This window comes from Phaethon lepturus, unplaced genomic scaffold (genome assembly GCF_000687285.1).
Source record: "Phaethon lepturus isolate BGI_N335 unplaced genomic scaffold, ASM68728v1 scaffold1854, whole genome shotgun sequence".
Classification (NCBI taxonomy): Eukaryota; Metazoa; Chordata; class Aves; order Phaethontiformes; family Phaethontidae; genus Phaethon; species Phaethon lepturus.
In genome coordinates, this window is record NW_010532464.1 from 35446 (window position 1) to 55910 (window position 20465).

General features: G+C 36.6%; 1 protein-coding gene across 1 annotated transcript in view; it reads right to left on the reverse strand.

The window, feature by feature from the left end:
- Nucleotides 1-13058, reverse strand: part of RDX (radixin) — a 33324-nt gene extending 20266 nt beyond the window's left edge. The window contains 2 exon segments of the mRNA XM_010284827.1: nt 2400-2483; nt 12985-13058. Coding sequence (XP_010283129.1) covers nt 2400-2483; nt 12985-12996 — 96 coding nt within the window. The 5' untranslated portion in view covers nt 12997-13058.
- Between the last annotated feature and the right edge of the window lie 7407 nt (nt 13059-20465).

Here is a 20465-nt window from a genome sequence, read left to right on the forward strand (position 1 = left end):
CACCAGATCCTACAACTTGACTATTAACAGGCAATAAAAACTTCTTGGAGAAGAAAAGCAACCAGAGCAATAGCCATGTTTTGGCAAAATCACATCACACACATAAAGACAACCTAGCAAGGATTTCATTGAGTCGCCTTCTGAAAGGTCGTAAGAGAGACTTCTCAGATATCTGGAAAGGACAGTGGGGTATAACTTGAAGTAAGACAGACAACCCTCCCATTCTTTCTGAATGGCAATTACAGTAAACCAGAGCTACTGATGCGCAGTGCCAACACCTTACTGAAAGCAACAACAACAAAAAAAATAACCCCCACCACTACCCCATGGTGTGTGAAAACATACCCACCACAGGGTTCTTCCTCTCCTAGGAAAGTTATAGATATTGATTGATGAAAGGAGGACAGACCCCCTCTTCCCCATTCTGAACATTGACAGAATAGACAGAAGGACTAACGATAAATGTTAACATACCTTCTGAAATACAAGTAATTTTTAAAAGAATGTGTTTGTGCAATAAATAAGAACTTTACTGAGTTTCACAATGAAAAAGAAAAGAGAAAGCCACAGATGTCAAATGCTGGATTCTTGTCTGCTAGCAGATGAAGATGATGAAAACATACACATGGAATGGGAAACAATCAACAACTCCAGAAAACACCAGTTTAAAGCTTAAAAGAATCATTGACTGAAAAAAAGGACAAGTTGTTCACCAAAAATGTAGAAAAGCACTATAACAGCTAAATTAATGGAGAGGTTATTTTTTGCAAGCAATAACTGACAAGTCTACTGTCATGCCCACCATTAGTGCCTAAACCTTGAAGACCAATCCTCTCTACTAACAGTGCTATTCAATTCTCTTTCTATAGAGAAACAGCATACCTTTTGTCTGAAAATTTCATGCTGGTTTTGCAATGCAGTTCAGGCTTAAAATGCTTCTCTCCTCACACACAGCTATGCTGGTTGGTTTTGCTTGACCTAACAATTTTTCAATTTAAACTTCCAGAAGTTGATTGTAAGAGCTGGTGAGATGTCAAAAGCCACACAGTGAATTGAAGAACAAAGTTGAAGACAGCACAAAAAAGAATTCCGAGCTGTATCTTTGTTCCCTGTTTGTGAATGCCACAATTTGGATGAACCTGATTACCTGGGCACAAGATGTTACACAGCAGAATGTCACCCCACCCAATACTGCATGGCAGAAGATAGCAAAGGTTGGCAAAAGACAGGTAACAGCTTGAGGCTTCTGTGCCACAGAATACCATATTTTTTTTTTTGATAGTGGTGTTGGTTAGACAAAAAGCAGGACAGCCCCTTTCTTACAAAGACTTCTTGAAGAGTCATGAAGTCTATTCCTATGTAGAGGCTGAAAATATACTGCTACTGATGCTAGCGAAAGGGACACATGATAGAAGTGTTAAGAGTCAGTCATTTCAAACAAAAGTTGCAAATTGAATTTCGTTCATCTAAAACAAAACGCTCAGTGCTACAAAACAATAAACATTTTCCTTTCAACTTCTATACTAAGACACTTAATTGACTCTTAGAGGTCAATTAAAAGTTTAAGGGTTCTTAAAGAACTCTTTCAATGTGTTACTTTCTCTTAATACCTATCATTACATACTTCTTAGTGTCTATAGTGGAGTGGACAGAAACAACAGCTCTACTAGACATAACTGTTGATATAGTTAAACTGGTTTTGGAAAGTAATTTTGACTATTTCTGCATTTTAAACTAAATGCATACATCTTGGGTCTAGATAATCTAATGTATTTATTGATTTCCTGAGGAAAAACAAAACGACACATTGACAAGCTTCTATTCTTAAAATTTTCTAGAACAGTCCACAACCTAGATCAAAAAATTGTTTCAAGATTCTGATGGCTAACATCACATGAAATGAATGCAAGAGCAACCCTTTTTAAGAAATCATTCATTTAGCCCATTTGACTGGTGTACGACAGAGACTATCAAGTGAGAATGTGTAGTTCTGGTGGGTCTGCAATCCATAAGCACATTAAAGCCACTGTTTTCACTTTTCCACTTGAGTCTTTTTTTTTTTTAACTTGATTTCAAATTGGATACATAATTCTAACAATTATATTGCAGTTGCAACTATAATGTGATTTGACATAAAAAATACCATTAGTTTCAAAGCAGTTCTATATGCATGATTCAGCTGAAGCCTCACTATTAACCTATTTAAACAGAGTTGTCTTTGAATTTAATACATTCCATGAGAAGTAATGAGGAAGTTCAAACTGAGAGCACAGCTTAGATAACGTAAGGAAAAACATAATCTATACATGAGAACACTTCCACTTTCTCAACCTATGCCTTAATAGCCACAATAGTTTTGTGTTTGTACACATACATACACAGAGACACATATCAGTTACCTGATCAAAGAGCTGCTTTCCTGTTGTATTGGGCTGGATGGCAAATTCCAACTCTGCATCCATTGTGGTTACCCTGACATTGATCTACAGAAAATAAAGAAATATTTAGATCATACTGTAACAGTGTAATGATTCTATATATCGTGATTAGCCTGTAAGAAACAACATATTGTAAGTAAATTCAACAATTTTAATGGTCTTGTATATACCCAGAACATAGCAGATATAAAAATAGGAAATTTGAATCTGCAAAAAACCTCATATTTAGTACAAAAGCATATTCAGGATAATGTTTAACACTAGGTTTGAAGGTCAAACCAGAGAACAAAGTTCAAAATCAATTTAATTGGATAGCTGACGTGGCTACTGAATACTCAAAGAACACTGGGAGAGTCAGCTACCAAGCACTACCTTTCATCGAGCTTCCCAAATGTGTGCAAAAGAAAAAGTTCCTACTCATATACATACCATTTTAAGGTATTTATACTTGGCAATATAAAAAGAAAAGCAGCCTCCTGCCCTGCCATTTCTAAAATTAAGAGGTTCAATTCAGCAGTCTTAAAGTATATAGGACTAGAGCTTGTACACCTCAGGACAGACTAATAGCAGATTTTTCATCAATGGACGGATGAAGTTACTTCCCTTAATACTGATTCCATTCAATTCCCCTACTACGAGACTGAAAAAACACCACTATTGAATGAACTTCACCCTTCTCCTGAAACAGAGGACCATTTTCCAGATGAGTCCTGACAGTCACTGGTGGTTTTTTTTTTTTGTTTTGTTTTTGGGTTTTTGTTTTGTTTTGTTTTGTGTTTTTTGGGGGGTTTTTTGGGGGTTTTTTTGTTTGTTTGTTTGGTTTGGTTTGTTTCCACCCCCCCGCAAACAACAGCACGCAAAGCAGTCAAATATTCTAGGAGATATCTGGAAGCCTACTTTATTTGGAAGTACAACAGTCTGTTCCAATTTCTCTTCAACTGGTACATACAGAAGTGAGAATTTTCATGAATCAGAACAAAGTACTAAATGCACAGTACTGTCTTCTCACTGTTAGAATGGTCCTCTGTTCCTACTGCCAGGGTATCACATTTTATGTATTCCTAGTCACTAAAGATAAAAAGTGTTAAAGATCAAATCTACTTTGCTATAAATGCCAAAACTAGAAACATGAAACTTATTTAAGACACACAGATATATTCTAATTTCTCTCTCTCTACTACAAAATATGGAACAGGAATAAATTAGGACTTGTATTACAGGTTCTTACACTACTTGATCTATGCCTGTGTAAACCATTTCCATTAACTATTTGCCTAATTTTGCCACCAGGTGGAATACTTTGAGAAAGAGTCTGGAAAAGTTTCCGCAAGACAGAATACAGAAGGGAGATCTAAGTTGTGAAAAAGAAAACTGGATAGAAGTTTGTCCCCATGCAACAGATTAAGTATATTCACTTCTTTCTTTAGTGCCAAGGTAAACAGCTTAGGGGACGAGCTGGATACACAAGACAAAAGTAACGGGAATCTGGGGATCTCTAGGTTTATAGACCTGCAAACAAGGAAGATAGCGGGGGGTAGAACACACTGATAAAGAACAAGAGTTGAAGGCTTTGGAGTAAGAGATAGTAAACTTAAAAAAAAAAAAAAGACTGTGTGTCAGGAGGAGGGAAGAGAGGTATCTTCTGTAGATTCTCTCACTCTGCCAATTTCAAGAGAAAAAAATGCTTATTCTCTAACAGAACCACCTATTTTAAATGGTAGGTCTAACTCACTGCCAGTTGCACTGGTTTAAGTGTGAGCAGTTGCCCATTAATTACAAGAAGTTAATTTTTTAAAGTGCTTTTTCAATTTTAAAAAGAAGCCTGCTTTAGGGCATCTACAAGTAAGGAAGTTACAAAGGATAAGGCTAAAATGTAACTTTATTAAATGCCAAGGCACTCGGTTATGTAACAGCACCATTGCCAAAACACAGAGCGTCACAGAAAATCTACAAAGCACAGCAAGTTCAACTAACTGCAGCAGACTTCTTAAGAGTTGCAGCAGAAACTTCCTACATAAATATTCTTATAACAAATGTCATCTACAAATGCAAGATTTACTACCTGAAAGTGTAGGTCCCTCACAAGAACTAAAATACTCAAACAGTGAAATAATAGACGTAACACAGAGGCAAACTCAACATAGCCTGTAGATTCTGTTCGCTTCTGGATGTTACTGCCTCAAATAAAAGCAGGGTGCTATAAGAGTACACAGCTGCTACATCTGCAATAGATACAAATACACAGTAGGAATACCTGGTCACATATGCATTACAGTAACTGCCTACGCCTTCAGCAGTTTTCTCCTTCTTCAAACTTCTGATTAATAGATCACCCAACTGCTAATTAATATTTCCATTCTACTAAGAAAGGGGTAAATTAAATTACAGCAATACTAAAATACTACCTTTCATGACAAGAGTTATTTAAGAGGAGATTTACAAAGGCAACATTACACTTTATCATTTTCCTTCTGAAGATATTTGGACTGACTTAGACTTTTGGCATACAAATACTGAGCTTTTACAACCTTCTAACATTGTTTCATAGCTTCAGTTATTTCTGGGCATGGAAAATAAGAAGGTTACTTTTGGTAAAACCTGAGACTGAGCCCAGAAGTTACTTATCTAAAATTACTTATCTAATCCAAACCTCGATCACACAGCATGCTCTCAACAAAATCAAACCTCTGGTGTCAGTTGTGCTGTCTGTAAAATAAAGCTAACCAACTACATTAAGAAGAGTCATGGGGGAAGTTTCCACATGACAAATAAGGCAGGGAATTGAGAAAACATGGGCAGAGAAAGAACGTTCAGTGACTTCAGCAATGGACTGTCACTCATATAACCTGCTGTTGGGTATGCAGCTACTTTGAAGCAACACTCCTAATGTGACATTGGTGACAGAGGGAAATGATCTGAACCACAAATTATGAAGACAGACACTAATCTGAACATAATTACTCTCAACTTACTTTACCACATGAATACAGGAACAGGAAGACACTCTTGCAATGGTGACAAGAGAAATGTATGAAGGTTTCCTGTAGCAAGTGTTGGAAGTCGTACCACAAGATCCATATAATGCTTGCTTTTCAGCCTTCTTCTCAGCAGGATTACACACCTTCCTTGAAACTTCAGAAACCATGAAAAGTACTAGACAAGACTTAGACAATTACTTCAGCTGCTCAGTAGTCAGACAAATCCCTTTCTGCTGTGCACAGGCTCAGGGTAAAAGCTGCAACAAGTCCCATTTAGTATATTAGTATATAATTTTGACTGAACTCTAAGTAGATGCCCTCCAAGGATCCTACTATGATAAACTAATCCAGAAACTCTTTAGGTGGTTCTGCAATTCATAGGAGAATGCCTGAGCAAACACTTTTTTTTTTTAAGGTTAAAAAGTGGTTATAGGCACACATTATTTTTCGTGCCACAATTTAACATTTTGTATCACTTAATACTGACCTAGACATCTCTATGCAAATATTAAATGCTAAAATATCATGGTGATCATGCTTGGGAAACATTTAAAAAATGCTATTGTAGGTTTAGTGACTTTGTGAATCCTCTGGCAAGGTCCTATGGTGCAAGATCCTCCTCTCTTCCTCCACAGATACGGCAACATCATACCTGAATGGCAGCTCGGCGATAACAGACAGAATTGACACATGGCAATAAAGCACTCCTAGACCAGCCCTCTTACATCCAGCACCAGAAATCTCTGACTTAGGCCACTGTGACATACACAGTAAACAAAAAAGAAAACCCCAACAAACAAACAGAAAACTGGAATGCTTCCAACACCCAACCCATGGAGCTACATATGGTTTTAATGCAGAAGATAAAAGAAAGTTTCTCAGCTCCCACTTTAGATACAGACTACACTTACGTTCACCCAGTAAAGCTAGGATAAGAAGTGCACTCATGCTGGGAAGAAGGCGGCGTTTAAAAAAATCCCCACAACCCATGGGCAAAATGTGAACACTTTTAGGGTTTGCCTCTTTCTGGCAGCATTTCATCCTGAATATATTGCCTTTATGCAACTACATGTTAGATTACATAAGCCAAGCATCTAGACAAGCACAGGCTGTATTTAAAAAGCCATAATGGCAAAGATAAAAGGGCATGTTAACGAGTTATTTTAATTTTTTAAAAAATTCTAAGAGGTAGAAAATGCTAAGCACAAAGTTTTCTTCAGCTGGCTACCTTTAAGAGTGCATTTTATAAACAAAGCTGCTGCAAGAGGGAATAAAGAACACAGTGAAAGCTAGCATACCATAAAAAAAGTCTGCTGAACATTTACGAAAACACTACTGCAAAGCTCTATTTTAGAGCACCAAATCAGAATTAGAATACCATAATAATTAGCACCGATGCCTACCGCACAGCTTTTGAAGTGACTAGCTTGGCTCATTTGCCTATACTGAACAATATAAACAAGTGGCCATGGAAGGAAACCTTTCACCATAAAAGGATCACCAAATATTTGGTAAAATTGCTATAAAAGCTATAGTTTTTCCTCTTATTCCTGACAAAACTGCTTTGTCCCAATATCTGGGTATATATACATATATTTAATCTATTTGTAATAAACATTTCCCAAATAATAATGCTTTAAACCCTTGCATTGTGACAGTTATCTTCTTCGCCTTAGAGAATCATAGAATAATTTGGGTTGAAAGGGACTTTTAAAGGTCATCTAGTCCAACACCCCTGCAGCGAGTAGGGCCATCTTCAACTAGAGCAGGTTGCTCACAGCTCCATCCAACCTGACCTGGAATGTTTCCAGGGATGGGGCATCTACCACCTCTCTGGGCAACCTGTCCCAGTGGTTCACCACCCTCATTGTCAAAAATTCCTTCCTTGTATCCAGTCTAAACTTACCCCCTTTTTGTTTAATTTCATCCTTAGATCTAGTCTAAGTCTACCCTCTTTTAGTTTAAAACCATTACCTCTTGGCCTATCACAACAGGCCCTGCTAAAAAGTCTGTCCCTGTCTTTCTTATAAGCACCCTTTAAGTACTGGAAGGCTGCAAGAAAGTCTCCCCGGAACCTTCTCCAGGCTAAACAACCCCAACTCTCTCAGCCTGTCCTCAGAGGAGAGGTGTTCCATCCCTCTGAGCATTTTAGTGGCCTCCTCCGGACCCTCTCTAACAGGTCCATTTCCTTCCTGTGCTGAGGGCTCCAGAGCTGGACTCAGGACCCCAGGTGAGGTCTCACCAGAGCAGAGTAGAGGGGCAGAATCACCTCCCTCGACCTGCTGGCCATGCTGCTTTGGATGCAGCCCAGGAGACGGTTGGCCTTTTGGGCTGCAAGCGCACATTGCCAGCTCACATCCCACTTTTCATCCCCCAGTACTCCCAAGTGCTTCCCGCAGGGCTGCTCTCAATCCCTTCATCCCCCAGCCTATATTGATATCGGGGGTTGCCCCAACCCAGATGCAGGACCCTGCACTTGGCCTTGTTGAACCTCATGAGGTTCACACGGGCCCATTCCTCGAGCTTGTGCAGGTCCTTGGCATCAGAACTAGCAGTCTGAGTTTATCTGTATTTTATGAGACTTGCTTCAGAATGATTAAACATGGTCAAGGGAAAGGGAAGAGCATATACATACATGTTTTTTATTCTTTGTGAAGGGAGCAACTGATGTTTTGATAACAAATGTTGTTAATGGATTATGAGGGCATTTGTCACAGCTCACAAAATAGTATTTATAAAGAACAATCTAAAGCAATTTATGTATGAAATAATTTTTCCAAACCAATAAAGAGTATAGTCAATGAACATACCTGGAACAACAAACACCCATGTGCATATATTAGAAGCATGCATTTTATACGGGAATTTTATTTTTGTTGTATTCTTTCCCTGCTTTAAGGACTTGAAAAAATATTTCTACGCTTCCTTGTAGTGTCTAACTTCAACCCTCCACAATTTAATGTGATATTACACAGTCATCACATTAACCTTTGGACCTTTCCTCAAACACATTTTGTGCACAACGTGCACAAAACCTTACTGTTAGCTTAATAGTCTAATACTTCCTATCACTGCACATCAGCCATTATTTCCAGATAGTAGTTGTGGCACTTCAACTTTCATCAGGAAGAACAAAACTGCGTAAGTACCAATATTTAGTAAGAAAGCCGTTTAAAATTACATGAAGAAGATTTCCAGTGTTTTTGCTTTATTTTAATAAATGCAATATGAATTAGTCATATGTAAAAGCCAGACAAAGTAGTCCAATTCTTATTTATTATAAAGTTGGCATATAGCAAAAAAAGTTTCTTCCAAGAGTTTCTTCACGTTCAGACGATTACTGAAGTTTGCAAATTAAATTACTTGTGTTAAAGAGTAGCACTACATTGGTCCCACTGCTTTACACACTGTACAAATATACACAGCACACTCTCCACATCAACCTCAAAGCAGATATAGGAAAAGATGCAAGGGAAAAATTAATGAAGATAAGGCAAAAAGGAAAGGATTACATAGCATTAGGAACAGAAGGCTACAGAATAATGACAAACACATTTTACTAAGAGACAAATCAAAAGAAAGCAGTACTCCAAACTGACATTGGTTGTCTCTCTATGCTGCTGAAATAAAACATATATTCAAAACATAATTCAAACGCTGCACTACACATCTCAGATTTTCCTGTAAAAACACTCTAGTAAAAAATTTATATACTATTTCAATTCAATCACTTTACTGAAATTAACTTGATCTTGTAAATATTAATTCAAATTTTAAACATCCATATTATTCCATAATCTGAAATCTACTCCTTCTGAATACACAATATCATAAAGTGTTGAAGTTTTTTAGAAAAATCTTTTTTAATATTAAACTTTGACATCTACATTTTACTTCCCAGATTAATGCTTTCTCTCATGCCTTGCAGTCTCGTTCAAAAAATGCTGCAAACTACCTGAAAAAACAGCTGATAATTTTAACTGCTCTTAAATCCTATAAATGCAACTAATATTTCAGTCAATTAAACCTAATCTTCTTAGCCTATGAAATGGGTAACAGTTATGTAACTAATGATGCCTAATTTTAGTTTCTATGTTTCTATTTTTGGTGAAGATCTGGGAGAACAGCATACAGCTGAGAAACACTTTGTATTTCTTCTTTTAAGAAGAAAGCACTGAAAGTAAGATTCAACAAATACTCTGTTTTTCAGTAAGCAGCAAACTAAGTGCACTGAAAACAGCCCTATTAACAGCTCCAATTTTGATTACAGAAGCAAAGGCCTAATTAAACAAAGAAGTCACAATTTTTCTTTAGAGAGATCACAACAGAAGCTAAATAAAACTTAATTTTGCACTGCTAGGCAGAACTGAGAATGTTAAGTCTCAGAACTGTTCGGGAGGTTTTTTTGAGTTTTTGTTTAAATTAGAGGATATGCTGAGTGAACTGCTTGAAAGAATGGAAAGCCACTCTGTTACAAACACAGCCAAAGTGAACAGACCAACTTTTCTACTGAAGCAATCAAACAAGAAACTGGTTTAATCATGTATATTTTTCAGACACATATTACCTTAATATCCCAGGTCAATACATTAAAGGCAGTTTAACCCTTTCAAAGCAGCCTTTTCACTCAAGCTATTTAACCTAGTAGCCTCTAAGAGAGAAAATCCCAAACACATGAGAATAATGACTTTTTACTACCACGTATATATGGGGATCATTCAGAGAGGCATGAACCTTATTCCTGAATGAGACTTCCGGGAAAAATGAAAGATCTTTGCTTTAAAATTCAACCATGCCAAGACCCTGTACTGGTCTTCATTTACTTAATTTTGTCTGGACTATTACATAACTTTTCAACATGAAAGCAAAAAAGTGAAACCAAAATCTACTCCATTGGTTTGTCTGTGATTTAGTGCTTACTGATTTCATTTAAACCAATCTATAGCTTATTTGTTATGCATAACAAAAAAATTCATTACAAAAACATGGAGAGAATTTACTTATAGTTGTACTGTACAAGGTTCACATATTTACAAGATGACCAGATTTTCTCAAAACTATCAATTGGATCACTACAGCAGAATCTGGGAAAAAAAACACCACTAAATAGGTCACAGTAATACGGCAAAGAGAGCTATAAAATAACACTGCCAAAATCTCACCAGTTAATGTTAACTGGGTTTTCTTACTTCTTATTCATTATTTCATTAATTTTCAGGTTAAAATACCTCCAACAGTAGAACTACAGAACACTGACGAGTCTTATTGCAACAGCCGTCAAAAATAAACAACACAGAGTTGGAAACAAATAGTTTCCAGACTAGAAGTACATTTTGTTATTGTGGATTGTCTTTAAAGACAACTGGCAAGAGCTACAGTGAATGTCCAGAGCAAGAGACCTTCTACAGTCCAGTACTATCAAACCTTAGCAGAAGAGCAAGACTCTTCAAAGAACAATGTCAGATTCATTAAACATAACCAATGACTACACTCTTAGAGTCTCCAAAGAAGGGGGGTGGGGGGGTGGGGAGAAAGAAAAAAACAGAAAAAGCTCCAAAGCAATCTACCATTTAAAAAGCAATCAGAGCAAAATCCAAGGTTTGATTTTTTTATAGGGAAGATAACTTTTTGGCATGTGTGCTGCTACTTCATTCACTAATTACCAATTATAATTACAGCAACCTGTAGTTTCCAGTAAGAAATCCATACGACTTTTTTCGAGAAATGTAATAAATTTAAGTTCTTAATGGCTCCTTTCACTTGGTTTCCTTCTAAGATCTCACATGCGCCCACATTGTCAGGAGACATATGAGAACATCCCAACGTATGAGAACTCTTTATATAAAAGCCCCTCATGAAAGGAAAAAAAAATTATCTCAACTTTGGCACGAGTCCAGCTTCTTCCTAAATTCTGGTAGCTAATTTCCATTCCTAGGGTGGATTGTGAGCTCTTAAAACACCTCTGCAATCTCAGTTCTAAGGATACTGCTTTTCTTGTGAAAAATCCTAAAACTATTTCCTACAATTTTCTCAGGTCGTTAAAAGAGGGAACCCTGCCTGCCTAAATTTCATGGCTGCAATCCCACAATTTAAAAAGAAGTAACCTCACTGGCTGGCTGGCTTTTTTTCTAGTCATCACTTCTGTGACCTCATTGCTCTGTAGCTGCATAAAGTCGGGTGTCTCAGGAACGACATCAGTTCACAGTGACTTTTTGCCTTACTCTTAAAATTCAGTTTTCTAGTTGAGAAGGTCTATCAAAGGCACTCCTTAATCATCACAGCCAGAACTCAAAAAGGTCAGAAAACGGTATGCTGCTAATTCATTTTCCTGACCTTAATAGTGCAGCTTTCTGTGAGAAGGGGCAGGATATGAGTACTACTTCCAACTTCAGAAAGTGCCAAGATATTGCACCCAATCCACAGGGGGAAAAGAAGAAATTACAGAAACCATATGGTATGGCCAGTAGACCAACAACAAAGCTCAGAACAGAACTTCTAGCCCTTGGGCAGTCTCATAATCACATTATTCATTATGCTGTACCAGTTCCACATACACATGTGTGATACAGACTATCTACACTGGTAATTTCTGATTCATAGCAAAAGCCTTTTATACATCCATGTATAGGTATGTATAGGTGTACACATGTGCACACAGACATATTTATTCTTAGTAATAGATCTGCCCTGCTCCTAATCTACTACCTCAATGAAACATCAGTAAACAAAGAAAGCCTGAAGGCTACTACATAAACCAATTGAGTTGAATAGAAATAATCTCCCCTGACAATTCAGTTCCCTTTGTGAATGCTTTGCTCACTGCATACAAGGGGAAGAGACAACCAAAAGTCACTTAGTACATGGCAGATGAAATCCTAAGCAACCAATATTACATCAACGGCAAAAGAATCAAGCTGCTGAATAATTATCTCCTCAAAGAATTCTACAACTATTATTGAAACAGAAGTTAAGAGATTTTTCTTTTCCCCAGGATAGAAAGTGGATGAACCCTTACCTCAGCTGAAGTGAGATGAATAGGAGATCACAAACTTTGCTTATTTCCTCTCTTCAACACTTCTAGGTTATACCCTCTACCATAGTAAAACTACCACCTAACTTAGTGCTGATGCTGTCACAGACTCTTTACACATGTTCTGTATTCCCCTGCCAAATCCCGCAGCAAATCCTTCCACTGAATCTCACAGACATTGAGCCAGGCTCAAATTATGCTTCCATTAACCACTGTGTATCATCTCATCTGAAAGTCAACAATTCCTGAAAAGTCATTCCTCCTGCCAGCCAAAGGGGCTCTAAGTTCACTGCGGTTTGTAAGTACTGTCTCCATCTCAAAGTGTTCTTCAGACAACTTGCAGCACTGAGCTTTCTCGATCTTTTTTCACATGTTGGTATTAAATTATCTCAACTCCAATTGTACATTATCAGATCTGTAGAAAGGGCAGAGCCAAAACCACTAGAGCTGTTATAAGATCACCGCTCTAAAACATGAAAACCCTGTTAGATTATAGACAGGTAAGCTCATCTAAAGTAAGATGAGAAGAGGTACTTACTGGTTTCGGCATTTTTCTTGTTTTCTTTAGTCTCTTGTCCACTTAAGTCTTCTATAACTCCTTGTCCCCTTCTGCCAAAATAAAATTTAAAAGGTTATTTTTAAATTAATCGTAAGAGAGTTCCTCTTAAGTCTTCTATAAGCTCTTTGTCCACTTCTGCCAAAATAAAACTAAAAAGGTTGCTTTAAAATTAATCATAAGAGAGTTCACGTACATCACAGCAAATAGTAGAAATTCCAAAGCAGGTAAACAAGTGCTCTACATGTAAAAAATACACTTTTCAGTAGATAACATAAATAAAAAGCAACTAAGTTAACCAGTACCAGAATCTACAGGTCTCTAAGTAGTAGCCTCCTTTCTAGTTTTTGTAGAATAATAATCCACTAACTTTAGAATTAAGAGACAACAGTTCCCAAGTGCTACAAATTATTTTTAAAACTTTTGATATCGGACTATCTTCTAGTATTAAAAGCCTTTAGCATTATTTGTGGTGAAGCAAAATTTGTACAAGGAACTCCAAACCTGCAATTTAATCTGTCAACTCTAGTCAAACTTGAAACATCATGAAAACTAAGAAAGAACCTAACAATTTTAAAGCATCAAAATTGTATTTTATGTCTATAAAAGTATCTGCTTCTCTCAGTGAAGGAACAATATGGTCACTTTTCCCAAATGAAGAGAAATGCAAGTACACCATCCAGTAAAAAAAGAAAGAAAATCTGCTCTGCTTAAAATATTAAAATAGAGTGGTTGGGTGGTTTTTTATGTAGAAAGGCTGTAAGTTATATCTACATCGTAATGAAAGTATTCACTATTGTATTCTGTTACAAACAAGTTTTTATGCCTTGAATAAAACATGCTTGCAAAGTTATTGGTAGATAGCATCCTGCCTCCTTTTCAATTCATTCTAACTCAGAAAGAATAAGCAGCTAGACATCTTCTTGCACATTTCTACAGTAATGACTTCCATGAATCAGTGCTGCTGCTGGTCTGCAAAGACTACCAAAGGTAGCGCTGCCTTCCAATAATATTAACTGGAATTACAGTTATACTAAGAAAAAGCAAAGTGACATAACTCCTCTGAATAATCCAAGATTCCAGTATTATAACTCTATGACTGCATCATATTAATAAAATTTTCGCAAGTACTTAAAAAATATATATAAATAAGGAGAAAAGCAAAATGTTTAGAGTAATTCATTTAACAAAAGCAAACTTTTGTATAAATGATTTCTTATTTGTAAAGAAAAATGCAAATATAATGTATTGTTACATATATTTACAAAGGAAGTTATTTTTCCCTGTTTCTTAGCAATAAAAAAATACAGTAAATATTAGAAACATTTGCACAGAAATCTAAGGTGCATTAGCATTTCATTTTTATTTCTTTTTCTAATCTGTAGAGATATGTTTGAAAACAAAGAATGGAAAAGAGATAAAGGATGAAAACAGAATTTAAGAAGCATCAGTGTTGTTGGCTGGTAAAGAAAAACGAATGTTAAGACTAAAGATCACAGAAAGAGAACTCTAGTGGTTTAATTCAGATATGGAGCAAATTTTGTTTAATGAAAAAATCAGTCTGAAAAAATTAAAGCAGTATCTTTCATTTTTGTTCATTATGACATAATTAATGCAGCACAACTGTAAAGGTGTAATACTTAGTTTGCCTAGCATAAAGACAATTACATTCCAGTAGATTTTTTACATTATGGAAGACATTCTAAAGTATTGGACAGTATCAGTAAGACTACTTTACTATTCTAAGATATTGTTAAATATATTCTTGAAAAATATGAATACACTTTTCCATAATACCCCCATTTTTTTCTTTTAAACCAAAAAAGCCTTCCGGAAAGAAAAAAAGAAAGGTTTGGGTCCTTACGATGCTGGCTTTTAATACAATTCAATAGAACATTTCCAGTTCACAGAAGAAATTGCCCCCTCTTCTCCCCTCCTTTCCCTAATGTAGTCCTCAGAAAGTAGTAAAAAGCAAAACAAACTTGGCTCTAATATCTGCTAACAGTAAACTGGATTCCGAGCTGTAGTAGTGCCTGTGTTCACCTTTTTGACAGTAGAGGCTCATTGCTTGCAAAACTGAAGGCAGATTGAAGCCCTGGAGTTAAACTCAGTTAATTAACGATGCAAAAGGTAAATTAGATTCTCAGCCACCATTTTATAAGCGTGCCAACTCAACAGTACTAAAAGGAACAGAAAGTAGCACAACTATTTTTATGTGCATTGAAAAGTTATTTTAGCATTTAAGAGGGGTAAGATGACTGATAAGTAAGTCCAGTCTCCAGGAGACAAATGACAGCACATGGCACAAGGCCGAGATCTGTGTTATCAACCGACTACTTTCTGAGGTATTTCCAAGAGAGACCATGTCTTTCAGTTTCTAAAATGATTGTCATACCCTCATACATTTAATCATTTCAAGTTCTTTCATAAACATGTCCCAACTTTTTGCTTTGGCTTTTACCCAAACATTTTGTTAAACTACTATCCACCAACCCTAAATTACTTATTTGAAAACATATTTTAAAACTTAATGTAATTTTTAAAATCAGAAATGTGACTACAAAGTTTTATAGGATAATTTTATGTTATCAAATCACAATTGGTAGACATGCAATTTAAATGAGTTTACAGAATTCAAAGCTGGTAGACATGTAATTTAAATGAGTTTACAGAATTAACATTTATTGTTCACAATAAAACAAAACTATCAGGTAAAAGTAAGAATCCTCTTGTGCAAAACTCAATAAAAATGAAGTGTCCCTGTCAGCCCCACAAATCTCGTGGGCCTGATAAATTAGCATAGTACAGAAGCCACAGAAAAAAAAAAAAATCTATGCAAAACAAGTAATAGTCCAGATATTTTTTTATTGAGGTGTCTGCTGTAATATCTTTTACTAGAGTAAAAAAAATTACTATTTCTTTAAAAAAAAAAAGACATTTCATAAATTTAGAGTCAACTATGCTGAACTTGCTTCTATTTCAGATCATAAAGACCTTGTGCCGTATTATAAGGGGGAAAAAAAAAAATCAAACTCAAATGAAAGTGTCTACAACTTAAATTCATGGACCATTGTTTCCATTTTATATATAATGCAAAATCAGGTTATGTCTATGTTTTCATACGCAAAATGTTATGCAATTTCAAAACAGTATATTCACACAAAAACATTGCAACTAATCAAGAAGTTCACAGATCTTAAATCTGTACAAAAATTTAAATCAAATAAGCACTGAACAGAAAAATAACACCCTATCTTTCCCAATTATTGGCACCAGTTAACATTAAAAACAAAACGAGTAAAAGGAAAATATTTGGCCAAAAGAAACTAAAAATCACTGCCAGGCAAAATATTGTGCATCTTCACTATTATTACTGAAGTGGGAGTTCACTTCTGCTACTTATGGTTGCATCCACTAAATAAAAATTTATTGGCAGCGCGTATCAGTTTTACTAATTTTTTTATCTTTGAAACAATTAATTACTTGTACTTACTTTTATCTTAACACTCATATGAAATGACATTGCAAATAGAGGAAAAAAAAAATAGCCAACTGGGATTGGGAATGATATCCCTGTTGCTTCCTGCATTCTGAAACCAGCTTGTGACCTACCAGACATAAAGGCTCATCACTTTGGCATTTCAATTCCCAAAGGTGCCTCTTCCAAGTCAGGATTAGCAGGGTTGTGACTTTGCAGAGTTCCTATGGCTACAACACTCCAGTCCTTAAGACCTTCACAGCATATGCAGTAATCTGGACTCAGGACCAAACCACCAAAATATCAGCAGGCTCCACATCACAAACAAACAATCACCCAGAACATCAAGAATTCTCCTGAAATGAAGAACTGTGATTTCCATTAATTTCACTACAAGGCAGTTAGGATTTTTAAAACCAGTATCATCCATGTTTCCAGTTATGCCACAGAAGCCAACAAATAAAGCAATTGTTGAAAGTCAACAAAGAAAGCTTTCTTCGGAAAATGATGGTGCATAAAATGCTTGATGCCAAAATTCTGTCAAATAATTTATGCAGCAGCTGTTTTCAAAAGAAACATTCATACACACAGCCATGGGTTTGAGGTCAGGTGAGGATGGGATAGGAGGCAGAAGGCCTGAGCAGGACGCCTGGCTGGAGAAGAACCAACCCTCAGAAGCAGGATCCCTATCCGACAGCATAGGACCTTCTCTCCGAAGCAGTTTGTTCAGCAGTGTGCCTCCTAAGCTCTAGCAAGAGGTTCATCACCTATTTTCCTACATACAGATGGCAGGGACCACAGAGCTTTAGCCGAAGCAATATAACCAACTCATTTATTTACAGGAACTTTTTAAAAATTAATATACTTTTTCTTTTCAAAGTCTTATACCATTCCATTTTTTGTGATACCTAAAAGTTTTGTATCTTTGGGGAGGCAGCAATAGGCAACTTACAGGCCACTGTACCTGACTAACTGGTCCCAGCTTTCTCCAAAAAGGCCTCTCTACTCCAAAGCCGCCTGTGAATGCCTGCAGGGCAACCGTCTTTCACACTAACAGCTCCCTAATTACATACTTGCTGCAGTCCAATAAAGGAGTTCATTTGCCACAGACTTTATTTCTGCATACATCTTTTTCAGACAGACAGAAAGGTCGTCTACACAATTGTCTGCGATGTAAGCAAACCAAAGGAGGAACCAAAACAAGCCATCTATCTCACAAAAAAAGGAAAAAAAGAAAAATAAAGAGCTGAATTCTATAATAACACCTAATAATGGAGATTTGACCAGTGCTAGTTACACACAGGGTATTACATACAAACTTTCTTTTTTTAGTACTGTATCTTTATCTTCTTAAAACCACCATTTCCCGCAAGCCTCCCTTCCCCAAAATACTTGAGATAGGCTTGCTGTCTCTCTGAAAAATAACTGCAATATAACCAGTACAATTGTTATGCATTAAATGTATTTATAGTTAAATATATTTTGAAGGGTGAAGCGTTTCTTCCAAACTGGAGTTCCTGAGAACTTCAGAAGTACAAATGAAAACTTGGCAGTTGCCAACAAAACCCAACACAGAGCAGCCAAAGAGTATTTGTGCAATTAATAATAAACTGGTATGCTATAGATGTGCTAAACAATTTACATACAGCTTATATTTATTAAGTTTAGTAACTTCAAAATTTATCTTCAAACTACCCACAACTGCACTATTTGAAACAACATTAAGATTTTGAAGAGTCCAACAATGACAGGATGGCAAATCTTCCCATGCACATCTGATATACAAGCAAAAATGGAAATTAAGAAGTGTGACTGCTGCAGATACTGTGTTGTTTCAAGGTGAAATAAACCTTTATCTAAACATACAGTTAGCAAAGAATTATGACATAACCAAAATTCTGGGTATATCCCATTTCAAAACCAGGTATTATATTTTCTGAATAATGCTGTTAAGACTCTTAGAACTAGTTCCATAAAATAAAGGAAACCTATGAACATGAACTGGCCACTCACATCAGCCTCCATATACACTACCTAGAGTTCTTAAATAGAAACATTCTAGTATAAAGATTATTAACTCTCTTTTTGAGCCAATGCAATATTTGTTTTTCCTTGTAGTACATGACCTGAAAGTTTCATTTTCAGAGTCATTAATAAATGTCCAAAGCAGAAAGGAAAAAAAAGTTTTTAAATTCAATGCACAGCTAAGTATTAGCCTACTGATAAAGTTAACCCACAGATGCAACCCTTAAACGTTGAAAGGACAGAGTTTACCTAGGCCCCTTCAGCTCTGGGGTAAACTTGCTGAGCATGCAAGATACTGATCCATTAAAGCAGCACTCTGTGCATCTTTCAACAATCAGGACTTTCTTCAGAAGTTTGTATAAAGCTTTGTTTACATTTACTGACTTGAAAATCCTCCCTTTCCTCTACTCCCACAGACTCCTAATGCAACACAAAGCGATAGGACAGCTTTGATGTATTTAACACATCCAACAGCAAGAAGTAATACCTTAAACAACATCCCTCTTCACCTCTGCCAACAGAAGTCCCCCTACTCAAAAAGCTGAGCACGACTGTTGAAGAAGAAAGGCCGTATACCTATCCTGGCAGTGGCTAAAGTAGCCGCCCTTACCAGGAACTAATATCATAAACTCTAAACTTCTTACCACCCTAATTTTGCATCCTGTACATGGATCCATATGCTCACTCTTTTTATGGCTTTACGTAATTTCCTGTGAACCAACTTTTTTTCTGGCAGCTCTATTATCATCAAGCCCTGCAATGCTCTCTGCTGCAGAAATAGTCAGACCAGACTCTTTTTGTCTTCTCTACAAACACTTTTACACCATTTCTTTCAGGCAGCATGCAAGGAAAACTCTCTGGACAGCTCCTGACATGTCACACCATGTCATTTTCTGTGTGTTTTCTAAAGCTGTTTGTTGTACTTTTGCTCTCTAGTTTCCCAACCTGATGGAAGAGCTGTGTCACTTCAGCACAAAGCTTGGAAATATGCCACTGCCTTGCAATTACCATTTGCTGGGAGGTTGCTTATCTGGGAACATTACACTGACTTGCAGTTTATTTTTCTCACAGCCCCTCCTATGTTTAATCAATAGACCAATGGAGGCAAGTCTTCTAATTCAATAAACAGATACTACTTGTCTCCTATTTTTAACGATCACAAAACTGCCACATCACAGTAGCCATAATGTTGCTGTATACCAGCTCCACATCTTTCCTGGCAACGCACATTGCCCAGCAGCATTGTGCCAATGCGCTACATAAGAGCTGACAGCAACAATGGTATTTCTACAGTCTTCTGAATACGTGAAGTGCTGTGCAGGCAGATGCATGCTCAAAACACTTCTGCAACATGAACACCATGACAAGTAGCTCTGATGAAAACAAAAGAGAGTAAGATGCAGGGACATGTCTGAGGCCTAACACAAACCAGTCACAAAGAAATAGTTAAAACTCAGAACTGCAACTCCCATAACTCAGTTTAAAAAATGGAATCTTTTCATAAGCCTGTACCAGAAAGGGGAACATGAAATACTTGTCTAGGGTGTTACATAGACTGAAAAAGACAGCTTAATGGCACCTTACAACTGATGTGATTAGTTGTGTTGGCACAGAGTCCGAAAAGTTTTTTTTTTTCCACATTTGAATTAAGAAACCTGACAAAAGAGAAAAGAATTCCACAAAATTGAAACTAAACCCCCTTATCTGCGCTAGACTTTAAGCAGCAAGGTTAATTACAAATGCCCACGACTTCTACAAAACATTAATCCATTCAAAAAAACAATGCACAAAGGCTCATTCAGGGCCGCTGTGCCCATTACGTCGGTCAGTATTTAAGGACTCTAAAAATGTGCATTCGTTGAAAACAATAGACAGCAACAGATGCTTCACAGAACTTGTTTATGAAGTAATTCCTTATTATTCTTCCACACCGCCACAGTTAGCTGGCCGACCCGACTGC